Source organism: Schistocerca cancellata, chromosome 3, assembly GCF_023864275.1.
Source record: "Schistocerca cancellata isolate TAMUIC-IGC-003103 chromosome 3, iqSchCanc2.1, whole genome shotgun sequence".
In the NCBI taxonomy this organism is placed as follows: domain Eukaryota; kingdom Metazoa; phylum Arthropoda; class Insecta; order Orthoptera; family Acrididae; genus Schistocerca; species Schistocerca cancellata.
Genome location: NC_064628.1, coordinates 443,125,533 through 443,145,502, shown reverse-complemented (window position 1 = coordinate 443,145,502; position 19,970 = coordinate 443,125,533). Strand labels below are relative to the sequence as shown.

Sequence of the window (19,970 nt, the reverse complement as noted above, 5' to 3'; positions counted from 1 at the left end):
CAGTGAGCACGTAGTGTACGAGTTCACTGAATGCAATGTGAGGGTGGCTGAGCGACTCTATGTCGAGCCGTTCCCACAGCGGTGGCCAGAACACTGTGCTGTAATTGTTTGAGTTTCGTTTGAGGGTTGCTGCACAACTCTCTGTTCTGTGTTGATTACATATTTGAGGCTTTTGTCCCTTTTGTGAAAGTATTTTCACAGCACAAAACTAACTCAGCTACAAAAACCGAAGAAATTACAACTACTTTGCTACTCTATTATGACCCACTGGAGATCACTGATTCTTTATGCTAAATAATTAGAAATTATCCCTGAATAATCCCCAAAGTCTAGTCGGTGGAATTCTGGTTCTCACTGCATTTGTTATCTCAGTCTGGGAGCTAACCAATGAGTATCGACAAGCATTCTACAGAGAGATGTTCAAATTTTTTCAGGCATACCTAGTCTTATCTTATGCCTTATTAATCAGACCTTGGCGTTATTTTTGCGTCACTAAATAAATGTCTCATGCGCACGCCATCTGAAGAACTCGTACTGCCTGAAATATTCATCTGCAGTCATTGATTTCTTACACTAGAGTGCAAAACTTAAGAACGAAACTAAGTTTCACATATTGTGTCACTAACAAGTAACATAGCATCATGAACTGTGAGATCTCTGTTCATCTCGTTGCTTATTACTATCAGTTACCTTCTGTATTATATTGTAGCAGTTTTTTCTGTGTAAGATACAACCTTCGAGCTATGTTACTTGGTAGTAAAACATCACGCGAAAGTTTCTTTTTTACTTTACGTTTTCCACATCACCGTATTTGGGATCGTCAGCTTCCTATGCAATTTTGACTCAGGGTTTTTAGAACACACTTTACGACAGCTCGCTTTTTAAGTTAAAAAATTCTTTTGGGTTGAAATCGTAATATTTTGCTCCGAAATATTACATTTTAAAAGGTGTACACTTCTTTACGTGTTCGAAGCACTTCTGGAAACATTTTTTTCCCCACTCTGGGATTCGTAAGTCAAAAATATACACTGCTAGCCACCGTAAATGCAACACCAAGAAAGACAAGAGGTAGCACAACAAAATTTATTTTGTAGATAACATGTTGACCGAGTATCAGATGATTACGTTCACAGACGTCTGTGACATGTGGTTCCTGCCAGAATCAGTAGCCAGAGTAGCCGCCATTGTTGGAGATCACCGCTGCCACACGTCTCGGCATTGAGTCAAAGAGACGTTGGATGTGTTCCTGGGGTACAGCAGCCCAAGCAGCTTCCACACGTTGCCAAAGATCATCTGGTGTGGCAGCTGGGGATGTCATTTGGGTCACTCGTTGAGCAACCATGGACCACATGTTTTCTATCGGCGAAAGATCCGGGGAGCGAGCCGGCCAGGAAAGCAATTCAATCTGGTTATTGACGAAGAACCTTTGGACAATGCGTGCCACGTGTGGTCGCGCATTATCCTGTTGAAATATGGCTGGGGCCGAGCCCTGAAGGTAAGGAAGGACAACTGGCTTCAGCACCTCGGATATGTAGCGCCGGCTATTTAAAGTACCGGCAATGCGTACTAGAGGCGTGCGAGAGTAATATCCAATACCGCCCCATACCATAATACCCGGTGCAAGACCAGTGTGGCGGTGCATAATGCAGCTGTCCAGCATCCTCTCTCCACGGTGTCTCCACACTCGAATCCGACCATCGTGGTGCTGCAGACAGAAGCGTGCCTCGTCAGTAAAGACAACGTCATTCCATTCTGCCGTCCACATCCGTCTGTCATCACACCATTGGCGACGGAGACGTCTTTGGTTCTGCGTCAATGGTAGGCGAAGCAATGGACGTCTTGCGGACAGACCACTCTGCTGTAAACGGCGTCGAATGGTACGCGCAGACACTGGATGATGCGTTACAGACGCAATGTGCTGTGCTATGGTTCGGGATGTCACTGAGCGATCTGTCACTGCCATGCGCACAATTTGCCTATCAGCACTTGCAGTGGTACACCGAGGTGAATGCGATCGACCACGTCGGTCCGTCGTACCCTCCTGCATCCAACGGTCACATATCCGCATTACAGTTGTTTGGTTTCGTCCAACACGACTAGCGATTTCTCTGTATGATAATCCACAATCTCGGTAAGCCACTATCCTTCCTATGTCGAACTCGGATACTTGATCAAAAGATGTTCGCTGGTTTCTACGAGGCATAACTGATCGTCTTGTGAAACAACTACAAGGTAAACACACGTGCCGAACGTACACTCGTCGAAATCGCCAAGCCTTAAATGGCGCTATGAGGTGGCGCCACAGGCGCGCGTGATGTGCGTCTGCGCTGAAATTCTAATCAGTTGCATATCTCATCGATGCAAACTCATGATGTAAATTTCACTTGATTCGGATGCTTCCTTCAGGGTGTTGCATTTACGGTGGCCAGCAGTGTGGTTTCGAAAGGAGTCAGCAACATCTCAAAGTAATTAATATAGATGCCCGCGTAAGAAATCATTGGACTGTAAAACAGGTGGATACTCTCAATGACGTATTAATTCGTTTCTTTTCCCGTCAAATAATAGTGATGAATGTTGATGCAACGTTTTTGGTTGTTTTCGTAAGATCAGAGATGACTCGATGTAAACAATGTTTTGTATTGTATATAAGATTAACTGTTCGTCGACACTAAAGCAAAGTTGGTGACGTCTCTAGTATAACCGAAGAAATACTTTCTTTGAAGTGCTTCGCTGACGAACCATATCTTTTCGTTACGTTCGTCTCGGAATACCAAAACAGTTTATTGCTGCTTAGTTTCCGGCTCGTACTAATATATTTGAAGTTCCATCTCCTGTGACTCACTTGAGCTTAATCATGCTACACGCAGGCAGTTCTTAATGGTCCCTGATGACGCAGCTCCAACATCTGCCTGGATTTCATCCTTGGATGAAATTCGGTCTGCCAGCACCTCTGACACAATGCGTCGAACCTGACGTACTACCGGTACAACATGATCAACACATGCAGCAATCCGACGATAGGTCCATCCAGCTTCCTGTGGACCAACATGCGAACCAGTTCAAATAGCTGAAGCTGTTCAATTCAACAGGAGTACGTACTTATCGGTGAAGCATACTTGTAGCCTAGAACGAATGCTACAAACACTGTTCATCTTTGAACTCAGCACAGTTACAGCCTGCAAATGGTTCACTGATAGGAATCCTGAGCATCAGATCGCCGATGACTGTGACGAATGAATTACTAACACTACAACACCTCAGTAGCGTATATAATAATCTGGTGCCAATGGGCGCAGTACTTATGAGTGTCGCATTTTTTCCAGTACTGTACATTTTTTATAATATTTTCTTACAAAAATTAATACGATCCCATTTTTGTACTTCGATCAAAGTGCGCGCAGTCGGTCGGGAACAGATAATGTTTGCCAGGAGTTTTTCTAAACAAAGTCGGGAATTTTGCGAATGTGGCACTTCTGAACTGAAGAAATAGGGGATTTTTGTGTGCTCCAATGCTTTTGTGTTGTTCCACGCCTGTTTCACCTCCGTCAGACACTAAAATACACCGAAGAGCCAAAGAAATGGTACACCTGCCTAATATTGTGTAGGGCTCCCGCGAGCACGCAGAAGCGACGCAACACGACGTGCTATGGACTCGACTAATCTCTGAAATGGTGCAGGAGGGAACTAACACCATGAATCCTGCAGGGTTGTCCATTTATCCGTAAGAGTACAAGGGAGTGGAGATCTCTTCTGAACAGCACATTGCAATGCACCCCAGATATGCACAATAAAGTTCATGTCACGGGAGTTTGGTGGCCAGCGGAAGTGTTTAAATTCAGAAGGGTGTTCCTGGAGCCACTCTTTAGCAATTCTGGACGTGTGGCATGTCGTATTGTCCTCCAGGAATTGCCAAAGTCCGTCTGAATGCAGAAAGGCCATGAATGGATGCAGGTGATCAGACAGGTTGTTTACGCACGTGTCACCTGTCAGAGTCGTATCTAGTCGTATTAGGGTTCCCATAGCACTCCAACTGCACACGCCCCACACCAATACAGATCCTCAGCCAGCTTGAACTGTCCCCTGGTGACATGCAGGGTCCATGGATTCATGAGGTCGTCTCCATATCCTTACACGTCCATCCGCTCGATACCATTTGAAACGAAACTCGTCCGAACACGCATCATGCTTCCAGTCATAAACAGTCCAACGTCCGCGTTGACGGGCCCAGGCGAGGCATAAAGTTTTCTGTTGTGCAGTCATCAAGGACACACGAGTGGGCCTTCGTCTCCGAAAGCCCATATCGATGATATTTCGTTGAATGGTTCGCACGCTGACACTTGTTGATGGTCCAGCACTCAAATCTGCAGCAATTTGCGGAGGGTTTCACTTCCGTCACGTTGATCGATTCTCTTTGGTCGTCGTTCGTGCTATTCTTCCACGATCTTTTTCCGGCCGCAGCGATGTCGGAGATTTGATGTTTTACCGGATTCCTGATATTCATGGTACACTCGCGAAATGGTTGTACGGGAAAATCCCCACAGCATCGCTACCCCGAAGATGCTGAGTCCCATCGATCTTGCGCCGACTATATTACCACGTTCAAACTCACTTAAATCTTGATAACCCGTCATTGTTGCAGCAGTAACCGATTTAACAACTGCGCCAGACATTTGTTTTAGTATATAGGCGTTGTCGACCGTAGCGCCGTGTTCTGCCTGTTTACAAATCTCTGTATCTGAATACACATGACTATACGAGTTTCTTTGGCGCTTCAGTGTATAAGCATACAATACAGTGAGCGTGATTTTCATCTTTACCTTTGATGGGCCACGAGTAAACCTTGCACTCTTCATCATAAAATTTGATTTTTAATTTCATCTTTTGTGTGGTCTACATCAATGGAAGTTTTCGTCGCCTCTTAGAAACACGGTGTTACAGTGATCGTGGCATCGTCGCAATAGTGGCGACTGAGATTAAGGAAATGATGAACGTCCTAACATGTTTACCCCATCAGATAGTGAAAGAGTGAAACATCTGCTCATATTCTGACGCTTGATGCGTCTTCCTCAACCATTTTCAGGGGTTTGGTGTTTAGTCGACTACTTAATTAATAAATACGGGATAGGGTAAGGCTACATACAGTAAGTGAAAGAGTCTGAGTGAACTTTAATGTGAAAATATGTTTTAAATCAAAAGACAATTAAATTGAAGTAGGGTTGTCACAGCGACACTTGCCTATTCACGTGTCATTACAACCATGAAAAACGGGACATCCCGCGAAAATCGGTACATCTGTTAACTCGGCAGTGTAGGATCACCTGATTATGGATCCGCTTGGATGTAACGCAGTGTGGCTGTCGCCCGAGCAAGCCGCAGAGTTAAGACGTGAAGCGGAGCTCGCAGCTTTACGAGCATTCCGTAGGCGGCATCTGCGGAAGGCAGTTAAGCCGGACCCGTATAGCCGCGGTAAGCGACACCACTTGCTATTGCGCCGCTGTGCGCCCTGCCGGACGGACAGGGACGGCTCTGCGGCTGCGGCCGACGGCCACTGGCCGGCGTGGCGCTGCGCGGCTCGGCACGGCCCATAATTTGGCTGGCGTAATGGTTCGCGTAAGACCGCACGGCGGCCGCGCTGCGGCGTTATCTAATTGCTAATAGGTTTAATGGCGGCGCCCGGGATCTGCGGTCGTGCGGCCGCTCGCCATTATCCTGCATTACCGGCAGCCGGCGCGGCGCGTGCGGCAATTGTCGCAGCCGGTGCAGCTGCTGCCAGGCAACGCCGCGTGGGCAGCGGCGCCCGAACTGCGTTGACAACTTCTGTAGCTGCGCTGCCGCGTGTACGCTGCGCCACTGCAAATAATGCAGCGAAAAAGAAAGGGATGTACACGTACACCACTGGACCTTTCAACTGCAATACTGCGAAGGTCGCAAGGAATCAGAGTGGAAGTTATTGGAGGGAATATTAATTTTGTTGCTAAACAACCATGGTATTTGTAACTATTCCTACTAGGGCTGATAATGAAGTTTTAATCATCACCTCGAAAAAGTTATTTACATATAAAATTTACGTTGGTTTGCAGGAACGTGTTTGCATCACTGGTACACATCGAATTCCCTGCGCAACTAGAGGAGGCAAAACAAAGTGGCGCAGCCCACTCACAACATGGAGACGAGCGGTCCAAAAATATGCGTTTTTAGTTTGACTAGCAACGGCCTTGCCGTAGTGGATACGCCCTTCCCGTGAGATGACCGAAGTTAAGTGCTGTCGGGCGTGGACGGCACTTGGATGGGTAACCATCCAGGCCGCCATGAGCTGTTGCCATTTTTCGGGATGCACTCAGCCTCGTGATGCCAATTGAGGAGCTATTCGACCGAATAGTAGCGGCCTCGGTCAAGAATGCCATCATAACGAACAGGAGAGCGGTGTGCTGATCCCACGCCCCTCCTATCCGCAACCTCCACTGAGGATGACACGGCGGTCGGATGGTCCCGGTAGGCCACTCGTGGCCTGAAGACGGAGATCTTTTTTAGTTTGACTAACGCTTGGATACGAACATAGTTTTAAAGCGTGTTCTGGAGAACATCCACCTAGGAGGCAAATAATTAGTTGCAACATCCGTACACTGAGGTGACAAAAGTCGTGGGATACCTTCTAATACCGTGCCGGACCTTTTGCCCAGCGTTGTGTAGCAGCTCGACATGGCAAGGACTCAATAAGTCGTCGTAAGTCCTTTGCAAGGGAACGGCCTCGCCGCTGTGGATACACCAGTTCCCGTCAGATCAACAAAGTTAAGCGCTGACGGGCGTGGCCGGCACTTGATGGGTGACCATCCGGGTCGGTATGTGCTGTTGCCACTTTTCAGGGTGCACTCAGCCTCGAGATGCCAATTGAGGAGCTACTCGACCGAATAGTAGCGACTGCGCTCAAGGAAAACCATCATAACGACCGGGAGAGCCGTGTGCTGCCCACACACCCCTCCTATCCGCATCCTCAACTGAGGATGGTCCCGATAGGCCACTTGTGGCCTGAAGTCGGAGTGCTTAACTCCTTTGCAGATATACTGAGACACCTGCCGCTATAGCCCTCCATAATTGCGAAAATGTTGCTGGTGCAGGATTTTGTGCAAAAACTGACCTCTCGATTATGTCCGATAAATGAGCCATAGCATTCATGTCGACCACTCTGGTTGGCCGAATTATTCGCTCAAACAATCCAGAATGTTCTACAAACCAATCGCGAACAATTGTGGTCAGGTGACATGACGCATTGTAAACCATAAAACTTCGAACGTTGTTTTAGGAACATTGAGTCAATGAATAGCTGCAAATGGTCTCCAAGTAGCTGAACATAGGCATCTCCAGTCAATGATCGGTTCATGTGGACCAGAAGACCCAGTCCATTTCATATAAACATAGCTCACACAATTACCGTACGATCATCAATTGCATAGTGCCTCGTTCACAACTTGGGTCCTTGCCATCTTGGGGTCTGCGCCGCACTCGAATCCTACCATCAGCTCTTACGAAACAAAGTCGGGACTCACCTGATCAGGCTACGGTTCTCCAGTCGTCTACGGTTCACCCGACATCCTCACGAACCCAGGAGAGGCGCTGCAGGCGATTACCTGCTGTTAGCAAAGGCAATCACATCGATCGTCTGCAGCCATATCCCACTAAGTCCAAATCGCGCCGCACTGTCCTAACGGATACGTTCGACCTACGTCCCACACTAATTTCTGTGGTTATATCACGCAATGCTGCTTGTCTGTTAGCACTGACAAATCTACGCAAACGCTGGTGCTCTCGGTAATTAAACGAAGGCCGTCGGCCACTGAAAATTCCGTGGTGAGAGGTAATGCCTGAAATTTGGTATTCTCGGCACACTCTTGACACAGTAGAGTTCGGAATATTCCGAAATGGAATGTCCTGAGTCTATCTCCAAATACCAATCCGTGTTCAAAGTCTGCTGATTCCAATGGTGCGACCATTAATCCCGTCGCAAATCTTTTCACATGAATCACCTGAGTACAAATGACAGCTCCGCCAATGCACTGCCCTTTGTGTACACGATCCTACTGCCATTTGTATACGTGCATATCTCTATCCCGTGACTTTTGTATATATAAAGCTGTTATTGAATACTGGGATTTACTGAGAATTTAAAATGATTATAGTGTTGAAATTTCAAGATTTTAAATTTTTATTTAATTTCAGAAAGAAAATCATTCAGTCTCAGACAAAGTTTTCTCACTCTTGGATAGTATTTCATAAGTAACAGAGTCACTTCAGTAGTCCTGTGATAAGTTAACCGAAATATGTGGAACACATGGTGAACCTAGAAGGTCACGTTCCGTGTTTATTGTATCTGCCGCATTATTATCAGGATTAAGATTGCTCACTTTTTCATTTGTGTGGCGCTGATCCATTTCTGAGCCCGTGTCGTGCTCTACCGTTGACAGATCACTTTCGCCAGGAACGTATGAATCATCAGAGTCAACTTCAGAGTCAGAGTCTTCCGAAAATATCTCCGTTATCTGCATAACTCTTCTTTTTCTACGTTATAGACATTTACATGTATTTTAAAGACACACCCCTCTTTTTAAAAAGGCGTGAATTACTAACTAATATATACTAGGATATCCTTGTTGGTTGCAATTAATGAAAGAATTTGTAAAAGGGGTAGGTACGTATCTTCACAAACTAACGAACGATCATGGTGAAATGAATGAGGCATACTAAATCTAATCAAAATTGATTCTGTGTGAAGTACGTACCTATGTATAGAAAATACCATAGTTTATAAAGAAAGAGAACTGCACTGAAACCGCACTTAAAAACAAGTAATTTGGCAGTTGTGATTTTACGAACAAAGTTATTCACTAAAAACCCTTTAAGCAAACTCACTGAAGCATAAATTAAGCTGTAGTGTAGTCAAGTAGGTCATATAGAAGAACTTAAAGAATAAGTTGGATTACACAGGCCATCGATGGAAAAACTTTGTTACTGAACATACCTTATTCATATGGTTTTTAGGGTGGGAAATCCAAATATGATACTTAAAAACTTTTTCTTCTCATTTTACAGTTAAATTTATTAAATTAAGCAATTTTTTAAAGAATTTAACAGATTTTATATAGTTAAAATAGTATAAAAAAGAGGTGTAATGAATGTAGATGACGTCGGTAGCACTGCTCAAAAACATTTGCTGGCAAAAAAAGTTCGATTCTATTTTTGTGTTAACAGATGGTGTTTTGTTTACTGTCAACCTAACCTCATTTTCCCGTTTCCTATAAATGTGCTCAGTACAATGCCTGATCGTGGTTGTAAAAACTCTGCTGACAGTTTTTGTTGTATTTGTGGTGAATTTGTGATTAAAAAACACCAAAGGAACATTACAGACTTTGTGAAAAAGGTTTATCTATCATACTTTGGATCTAAATTTGGTGATCAAGATAAATCTTGGGCGCCACATGAGACTTGTTATGTGTGTGTTGAAGATCTGAGAAAACGGTCCAAGGAGGAGAAAAAAGGCTTCAGATTTGCTGTTCCTGTGATATGGAGGGAGCCAAGGAATCATTCCAATGATTGCTACTTTTACAGTGTTTATATTACTGGTCATAATTGGTAAAACAAGAAGGTAATAAGCTACCTAGCTTGCGTCCGCTATCCGACCAGTACGGCAAGGTGTAGGTTTGCCGGTTCCTGAACCACTAGATGGTTTAAATTCTATTCTTCATTGCGACAGTGTCCGTAGCTGCGACGAATTTTTTTAATGATTTTGTGGTACTTTCTGCTGATATTTTCTTTATTTGATGGATTACAAATTTCCAGCTTTAGGCCATTTTCAGTTATCTAAAACGTAAGCATTATACATTGGATGCATTAGTATCATTTACGAAGTTATATCCTGAGATATATTAGAAAGATTGCAACATACTTTATAGAGGATACGCTGATGGATACTGTGTCATGTACGTCATTGCTCCTGTGATTGCATATAATTGTCATAAAGTAAATTGGCGAGAGTTTTTCGTAATTTTAGCAGCACGTTATTTTGACATGTTATTGCAAAGCTCGTACATATGAGGTCTATGTTTTCAACGTACACTCACCAGGAAATTATTATTATTTTTCAGCAATTCGTTAATTAACTAATATAGGACTCTGGTCTTACGTATATTTCATTATGGTTCATGTCTTAATTAACGAATTTCTGTAAAATAATTATAATATTCCTTGTGTATGTACGTTTAAAACATGTACTTCATGTATAAGAACTTTGCAGCAACTATGAAAAAGTCTCCCTACTTTATTGACAAGTAGGTGCAGTCATAGACGCAAAAACGTACGTGGTATAGCATACCGTTGTCGTATCTTCTGTAAAGTAAGTCTAGTCTTTCAAATATATATTGGGGCGTGACTTGCTCTTATATTAAATCCATAAATGGTACTAATTCATCCATAGTATAATGCTTCCGGTAGAAATCGTAAAATCCATCGATTAAAGAAAAATGTAAGCTGAAGACATCAGAAAATCATTTAAAAATATATCTTAAATGTTCTGATGAAGTGGTGCCAACGGCAGACGTAAAACCGTCTTTCTTCGACGTTCTGTGGCGTCATAGAATAACGTTTCCACACAACGTTCTTGTCCTCAATTTGTTCCACAATACACCATCTACATCCCCTAAATTTTGTATTTTCAGCTGGTTTTGAGTCGCAATATGTTTACTACTTAATTACTTCACTTTGAAAACTATAAATCGTTGGTGTCTACAGGCTCTTCGGCAGCACTGGCTACTGCGCGGCGTGCTCCAAGGTGATCCCCGCCTTCGAGATGGTGATGCGCGCGCGAAACAACGTCTACCACCTCGAGTGCTTCGCCTGCCAGCAGTGCAACCATAGGTAAGTGCTACCACGCAGCACTTGCTACCTTACTGGTCAACAGGGCACACTGAAATATTTTTTTAAGGAAGCATTTGTGTCGTGGAACAACGTAAGTTATGACGCTGCAGCTATTTTCAGGAAAGACCTTTCGATAATATCTCTACTCGGGAAAAGATGTTCTTATAATTGGAAAATTTTATGAGTGCAAGGCATTAATACGTCTAAAGCCCGTGTTTTCACCATCGTAAAAATTGAACGACGTAAGTCTTTGCTATCATTTAGCAGATGTCCAGATTGTGATCCTATTCTCATCAAGCAGGTTGTCAGTAACTACTGTATTGCACTTCTCGATTCTCGTAACGTTATGAGTGTTCGCGACGTAGTTCGACACTAGGAGCGCCCACACCACGAGCTGTGGCATGTGGGATTGCCTGTGCATGTGATACAACTCACAACCGATGCTCGACGAATCCATCTATCAGGAAAAATATCTTCTCCAATGTGGCAGGGCACCATCTTGTTTCAAATAAATATCTTCTCCTCCTCTTTCCTGTCAAACATGTCAAATAATGCTTCATTAATTCCTGCTAGACGTGCTACGTCATAGTGTCGGTAGAGCACACTCCTTAAATTAGTCTGCAAGTTTTCGTGGTCATTGGCAATGAAAGAAAAACTTTTTTTGATGATTCGATAGCGCCATTTTCCTCGTCTATTTGTTCAGCTGAGACGTTTCCTCGGAAAAGACAGAACTGACTTTTCCGCACTTCTTTATCAATTTGAGCTTGTACTCCTTCACTCCGTCCGCAGTGACATCGTCGTCGATGACTGATTACATCTAATTTTCCTTTCTATGTCTACTTTCTCAATAAACTCGAAATTTCGAACTCTCTGCTTGGATCTCTACCAAGAGTCTATTAGTGTCCTCAGATTGTTGAACATTGTTGAAAGCCATTGTCGAAAGAGTCCTGAAGATCGCAGCAGAGTGGTTCAAACGCCATGTTGTAAAGGAAGTTGATGAGGAAACACATGCGGCTAATTATTCATATAATTATAATGACAAGTGAAATGCGAGACCTCGAACTCTCACAATCGCACAGAAACGTGCTTAGAATATAAATCGCTCTTCCCCAAAAATAGTTGCAAGGGCAGTTGCAAACCCTAACTACGCGTCTTACCACAAGAGATATTGAGTGATCACACATTCGGAGTCTAAGGAAGGAACATTGTTTACGCGAAGAAACAAAGTATCGATGAACATGATCACAGACAAGACATATGTCAATGTCCCTACTTGCTGTTGTATTTCCCTCTGTTTAAAATAATTACGCTATGGGTGCAACAAACTTTTTCTAGTGACTTGATAATGTTGCAAAACAATACCCTAATTACATTTTCAAACGGTGATATCTAAACGATTTTTATTTCGGGTACAGAAAATTAGTTGCTATAGCACAGAGTGAAGTCGGATGATGAAATGACGATCGTGTAACGTTACTTGTGGTTCTCCAAGTTGTACTTACAAAATCAACGATTCTTAACATGTTGAGCATGTATTGCTTAAGTAAGTACACATCAAGAGATTGGTAATATTTTGTTGTCTTCAGTCTGTTTCTGGTTCTATTACATCGATATTTTGTGTCTCCGCGTTACCAAAGTGGTAATGGTAGGGTGCAAGAGGCGAGCTGAGCTCTCTGGGGTGAAGGTGGTGTGGAGGCGTATTGAGGAATTTAGTGAACAGGGAGAATTATTGCTGTTCTCCTGACGTGGAAAGGTCAGAAGTGTTCGGAAGTGCGTTGCCTACACTCACGTGGGATACGTCGTAATCTAGTGCTGGTTCTCGAGGTGGTTGTTGATGTTAACGAACGTATACGGACGGTTAACTAAGACGCGGCCTAACAGAGTTTGGAGCACCTGGCTATCAGGAATCGTTGTGTAACGAATGAAGCAGATTTGGTGAGGATTATTAAAAGAAGAATAAATTGATTTTTGCTCTGATATAAATTTCAAGTATCGAGTACTCGTACGTGCCCTTTGCCCTTTTTGACTTTAACTGTTTTCCTGCGTTGTCTACAAAAATGGTTCAAATGGCTCTGAGCACTATGCGACTTAACTTCTGAGGTCATCAGTCTCCTAGAACTTAGAACTAATTAAACCTAACTAACCTAAGGATATCACACACCTCCATGCCCGAGGCAGGATTCGAACCTGCGACCGTAGCGGTCGCTCGGTTCCAGACTGTAGTTCCTAGAACGGCAATGGTGTTGTCTACAGAAGAGAGGGAAGAAACGGGTTTGTGACGGTATGGTGCCTGACTGCGGTGTTTGTTGCCCAATTCAGTGATCGGACTGGCGAGCTTACGAGGGGAGTATAGGATGGCTTATGGGCATTGACTGGTGGTACAGGGGAAGGGACTGTTTAACCCTGTCTCGCGGGCCTAAGGGAGGCTGGCGACGATTGGCTTTATAGCGTAGGCATAGCAGGACGTAGAAATTATGCGGGTCTGCTAACATACGTGTGGAAGTAGGTCTGCGGAACCCGTCTGGCTAGCCGCGCGGTCTAACGCGCTCCATCCCGAGCTGGAAGGCGTGCCAGTCCCCGGCACGAATTCGCCCGGCAGATTAATGTCAGGTCCGGTGTGCCAGCCAGCCAGCGGATGGTGTTTAAGGCGGTTTTCCTCTGCCTAGGCGCATGCGGGCTGATTCCCCTTATTCCGCCTCAGTTACACTATGTCGGCGATTTCTGCGCAAATGCTGTCTCTACGTACGCGTACACCATAATTACTCTACCACGCAAACATTTGGGGTTACACTCGTCTGGTGTGAGACGTTCCCGGTGGGAGGGGGGGGGGGGTCCACCGGATTCGGTGTGGAGTGGCGGTGGACTGGGTGGGCTGCTGTAGCCTGTTGTGAGGTTGTGAACCACTGAGGGCTACGGCGGGATGAAGCCTCTCCGTCGTTTCTAGGTCCCCGGTACAATACACAGTACACAAGTCTCCGGAGCAATGCATCTCGCGTTTTGTCTCGCATACCACACGGCGCTAAGAGGTCGTGCACTCTGGCCATGGCTGCGATATGACTTCAAGACACTGCAGAAGCTCCGAGAAGAAAGTTTCAGCTTGTCCATTCGGGCAGCCCAGTCTCGAACACGGCACTAATTACATTTTCAAACGATAATATTCGTACGATGTGAGAGCTTGCCTTTTGCAGAAAAGATTGTAATATAGGCTTGTATTTCGGTGCAGGAAACTAATTGTATAGCATACAATGAAGTCTGATGATGCAACCACTTTCGTGTAACGGTACCTGTGGTTCATCACTTTGCATTCTTACAAAATCAACAATTCTTCTCAAGTGGAGCTAATATTTCTCAAAGAAGTACACATCAAGAGGTTGCTGCTGTTATATAGCTGCTTTGCTTCTTCACATTACCAGAATTACTCTCTTAGGCCTTCAATAGATGATCATTCAAATGTATCTCGTGACAAGACACGTAGTTTTGCATGCGACTGGCTCACGACACTGTTTCTGGGATGAGCGAATTATATTATAAGCGCATTTCCGTGCGATTCTGAGCGTTCGAGGCCACGCCCTTCATTTGTGAATAGTTTAATTAGTGTAATCATTCTTTTGGACACTAATGATGGACTTCAATTGCATCACATGTTTCTAGGACGGTTGAATTTAGTCAAGGCGCTTATAGACCTTTTCAGATAGCTGAAACCTCAGTTTATAACCGATGGTTATTTATTCAGGCGAACCTTCGTACCATCTCGTAATGTCAACAAATTTTCCACAGAATACCTGTCTCTGTACGATATCTGTAAGTTTCAGTTCGCTTACCAGTTGCGATTTATGAAAGGTTTACTGATACAGCTCTCGTAAAGTCTTTCTCACGCCAGACTGCAGCTTTTTAATCTTCGCGTCTTAGTATTAAGCTGTTTGACACTTTGTGGACTAAATCTAATAATTCAAATTTGCCGCGGAGTAGGTTCGTTTCCTTTACATTTCTGCAGTGAAATAATACCTACCACCTTCTGACTGATGTCACAATTACAGTAAGTTCCTGTAATAGCCGCTTGAACGTATATTTAAGAGGAACAATACTTTACCTTCGCTCTTACTGATGAAACTTAACTCGACATACTACATGTGTAGTAATGATTTTAACAGTAAGTGTTTACGTGTTGCAGAACGTTTTTTGTGTTGCGTCTGCCTCCTATTTGAACAGTTCTCTGAAGGATTTAATGTTGGCATGATAAACCAGGAATGAACTGCGAAGGTTTTCCATCGACTGGGTCATTTAACTAACATCGATCATCAAGCAAATAAAAATTATTTTCATTGCTATATGCAAATCAACAGAATGGATTATTTCTTAGTGATGCTAGCAAATGGAGGTGCTCTCTCTGTGGCTTCTACGTAGCTGGTCTATTCCTTCAAGGTGGCACAACAAAACAGAAATCTATCGTTTAGTGGTTTAGGCAGTAGTGGCGCTGAGCCATAAATTCTCATTCTCCTTTCCTTTAATCTAACTTGGCAAGGCTCGCATACCGATGAGTTACACTCAAGAATCTTCTCTGTGAGATTTTTGTGAGAGACTTCCGCTGAACTACTTGGGCACGACTCACAACACGTACCTAGATAGCTACGTCAGTGAGAGCGGTGATAGCCAGCGTTCCGAAATCGAGTCCCAGTCCGGTACACAATTGTAATCCGCTAGTATGTATCAAAGCAATCCGCTGCAGGGTGATAGATTTACTTTACCAGTGATTCATCGTCGATGCTGTGGAAAAATATCGGTTGTACTCATAGTTTTAAAACCAATGACAACTGCCTGACTTTTCACTAAGCATTGATTATCCGTAAATCTTCCTGCAAGTAGTAGCGTGTAATGTGCTTAAAAGTGTCCAAGCAGGTGTTTGGGCGTAATCTTAGCTGAAAAATGATCGGCAGTGTATATTACAGCCTCGAAAGGATTAAGTTTTTCTTATACCATTTACTTCCATCGCCCTTTCTTTCTATTGAAAACAGTATCCGAAGGAAATCAGACGAGTATACAGCTTAGTTCTGTGGATAAAGAGAGCTTTTATTAGTGTTGTCGACAGAGACTGTCATGAGCAAGTGTAAACTTTTTCGTATTACACCCATTTACATTGTTTTTCACTGCTGTCAGCATAATACACTTACGGAGGCTGTATCAGTACTTGCAGTCTTTCCTCCGAACATTGGTTTGATAATGTCCTCCATGCTCCACGCTAGTCTGTCCTGCGCAAGAGTCTTCATCTTTGCCTAACAACTGCAAGCTATATTCATTTTAACCTACTTACTTGTCTCCCTCTTCAACTTTTACTCTCTACACCTCCATCCAACTGACAGTCCGTTGATGCCTCAGGATGTGTCCTTTCAACTGATCCTTCCTTTTAGTCGAGTGGCACCAAAATTCCTCCACCCCCTCCCTCTGTCCTATTCATTACCTCTTCACTAGTTATCCGATCCACCAATCTAATTTTCTGCATTCTTCTGTAGCATCATATCTGACACAGATGGCTGGAGGGGGGAGCACACTTTGTTACTGTCTCTGTCTCGTCTCCCAAAAGTCAACAAATTGCCGTCATTCCCAGTTTTAATCAACCAACAATGTGTGTAAGATTTTTAATTTCAATAACAATAAAACATATTATGTGCCTTAATATAATAATAATAAATTGTTTAATTTCTATATAAAAAAAGTCCGTTTATTCAAAATCTTAAATTTCCGAATGTTTTTCATTGATTGATTCGAAATTTTGACAGAACGTTGCATTCAGGAGAGAGAGAGAGGGGATGGAGGGGGGGGGGAGTGGAAAGGAGATGGACGAAGAGAGGGCGGACGAGGGGGTGGGCAGAGACAGGGGGAGGAGGAGATGGACAGAGAGAAGGGGGAGTAGGATATTAGGACACATACCGAATTTATACACATATTTAGCAATTGTGAAACATGCCGTGTTTGCTAGACTTGCATTGGTACATTGGTAATATTTTGTGTAGGCGCTGTTGAACAGCTTTCAGAAAAATTACACCCCGTACTGTAAAATACACAGTTGTACCACTATATTTGATTGATGACTATCGATTTGGGTCCAAGATCAGACCATCTTCGTGTCTTGTAAGTAATTCGGCTACGCATTCTCACAGTTGCAATACTAATTTTAAGTTACAGACTGTTCCATTAGCTGTTAGTAACTGACCGTGCATAGCCTTCATGTCCAGACACTAAACACAACGATTGTGAACAAAAACCTGTAAACTAAGGCTGTACGAGTGTGTGGATGAGTGGGATGCTATTTCTTTCAGTCATATCCACCTTGTGTCAGGAAGATGGTTCAAGTGTGTCTTTCGCTTTATGTCTTCTCTTACTCAGCTTACTGTTGTTTTCCTGGTTCTACCTGTGAACTCAGGAATCGTGTCGGATTTGCTGTTGACAGCAAGTACAGTCAGCTTGTGAATGTGCACCTTTACCTGATTGGACTGTAACCGGTCAGCTCGTAGTCCCCTCCACGTGGGCAGGCCCTCACCCAAGATAGTGAAAAGTATAATTTGTTAAGTGCACCTTGTCATTTATCTTGTAGAAGCCCTTGCCATTCTCTAGACTCGTGGTTTTCATTTACTTTTTTCTCCGAAAGTAAGCTGTTAAATGTGCAATTTGTTATGTGTACTTGGGCAATAAGGAGATTCTTGCACTATATTTTTGTTCGCAGGAATCATTTACCGGTCAAAAGAATGCAGTTTATTTGCAGGTATTCTCCGTCAATGTCTGTGCACTTTTGGCATCGTTCTGGCAGCTTCTGTATTTGCGTAGCAAACAATTCTTCGGGGGTACCCCGGCGTCACTGGTGGACAAATGCATAAGGTTCGTCATTGGTGGTGAACTACTTACCCCTACATTACCTTTTTTATTGCGTCGAGTAGGGCATATTCGCTAGGAACCCGACCCGGTGATTTTAGAGGATGTAACAGTACAGTAAACTCTACTTCACACACCGTGGCAATGTTGTGGCGGCTGACATGTGGCCGTGCATTATCGTGTTCGAGTAGAAATGTAATGCCCTGTTTTCCGTAGCGGCGTTGTTGAGTACATCGACAGCGTTGGAGCAGTGAACTGCAGTACCCATCATTGTTAAGTATTGTATTGGGAGGGAGCAGCATCCCTTCGTGATCCCAGAACACAATCGCCATTAGCTTCTGTACGAATATTCTCGGCCGCTATTTTCTGGGGCGAGGGCTCCCAGTATGCTTCCGCTCCATTGACTGACGTTTTTTTTCTGTAGTTTTGTGGAAAAGCCATGACTAGTCGACGGTGATCAGACACTCAAAGGATTCTGCTGGATCTCCACTGTACTGCTGCACAAACTGTTCGCATATTTCTCCACACACTTCTGTTTCTGAGCAGTATGAGGGAATGGGGAACCCACTGTATACACACCTTCATCATCATCAATCCTCATGGATGATAGTGTGGTGTGTTATCCTTTATACCCCTGACACCTTCTCTAGTTCAAAAGTGGTTCTCCTATGCCCCATTATCAGGTCATTGACACGCTGGGTATTGTTAGATTTGCGTGCAGCTGCTGAACGCACAGTGCATTTGCGTTTTTCAGCACAGTCCTACCATCTCTGATCTGTGATACCCAACGGAACACGGACCTGCATCTTGGCGCTGTTTCTCCACATATGACTACTAACCTCTTGCGGATGCTTGAGGTAGTCTCTCCTTCCCTCCAGAGAAACCTGACTGTTCGTCATTACTTATGCTTGTCTGTTCCCACGTTGTCTCATCGACGTCCACCAGTGCACTCGCTAGCAGGAACAAGTTCTGCTGCAGTGCGCCATATTTGTGAAGCATAAACACCTTATGTTGGCGGTAGACGGTATTATAGGCCATCTTCACACGTACATCGGCACACGCTTGAAACTACTACTCTATAGGAGTTATAGGGGGATTGCTAGTCAATATTGGACGGAGAAAATAAAAAATAAAATAGTTTCTACTGAAACACTTTTAGGCGGATGGTAATCATGATGCCCATGCCGCAACCACCTCCCTCCCTTTCCCACACGTTGTATCGTTGCCTCACAGCATTTCAGAAGCTACAGTTTTCTTCTTCTCTGAACTGTTTATCGTCCACCTTTCACTTCCCTAGATCGTTACACTTCGTACGAGTACCGTCAGAAATGTTTGCGTAACATTTAAATTTATATAAACAAATATATCCTTTTTTCATGAAAGCTTCTCTTGCAATTGTCAATAGACTTTTCATAAAGCCTCTTTTTCGCCTGTTGTCAGATACTCGTATTTTGATGTCCAAGTAACAAAACTCATCTACTACTTTCATTTCTTTCCTTCCTAACCTCATTACCTTAACAGCGCCTGATTTAATTGAACTACATCCTGTTACTAATACGTGTTCTCAAAACATTACCCATTAAGTTCGAAGGACCTTCCAACTTCTTTGCTGTCTCTGACACCATTACAGCACCTTAGGTAAGCCTCAAAAGTTTTTATTTCTCTTCGACCATTATTAATTTCTTTTCTTAACATTTGCTTGGCTTCCTTAACAGCTTTCTCAGTGTACAGATTGAATAACTTGTGGAATAGACTACAAGGCTGCCTCAGTAACTTTGTAACTATGGCGTTGCTTTGATATCCTTCGATGGCAGTTATGGTAGCAGAGCGAAAGAACTGTTCTGTAACGAGTCAATATACCCCAGAGACATTTTATTTCAAAACACGAGGGCGTGCTGAAAACTAACGCCTCAGAATTTTCTGTGTGAATACTCTTAAAACTTTTTAAATAAAACAAACTGTATTAACATTTTACATCTTTATTCTTCATATCTGCAGATTTATTTCACAAAAGTTACCCCGACAACGAACACATTTCTCCCAACGAGAGACCAATTTGTTAACACCGCGACCGTAGAATGTTTGAAATTGTTGACGAAGCCACATCATCATCTCTGCTTGCACCACTTCATCTCTATCAAAGTTAAGTCCTGGAAGGCGTCCTTTAAGTTTTGGAAATAGATAAAAATCGGATGGGGCAA

The 19,970-nt window shown here is 43.6% G+C and overlaps 1 protein-coding gene across 2 annotated transcripts in view; it reads left to right on the top strand.

Moving 5' to 3' along the window:
- Positions 1 to 19,970, top strand: part of LOC126175199 (LIM domain only protein 3-like) — a 348,240-nt gene that overhangs the window by 256,656 nt on the left and 71,614 nt on the right. For both annotated transcript variants that reach the window (XM_049921798.1, XM_049921799.1), the window contains exon 4: positions 10,780 to 10,905. In XM_049921798.1, coding sequence (XP_049777755.1) covers positions 10,780 to 10,905 — 126 coding nt within the window. The remainder of the gene's footprint in view (positions 1 to 10,779; positions 10,906 to 19,970) is intronic.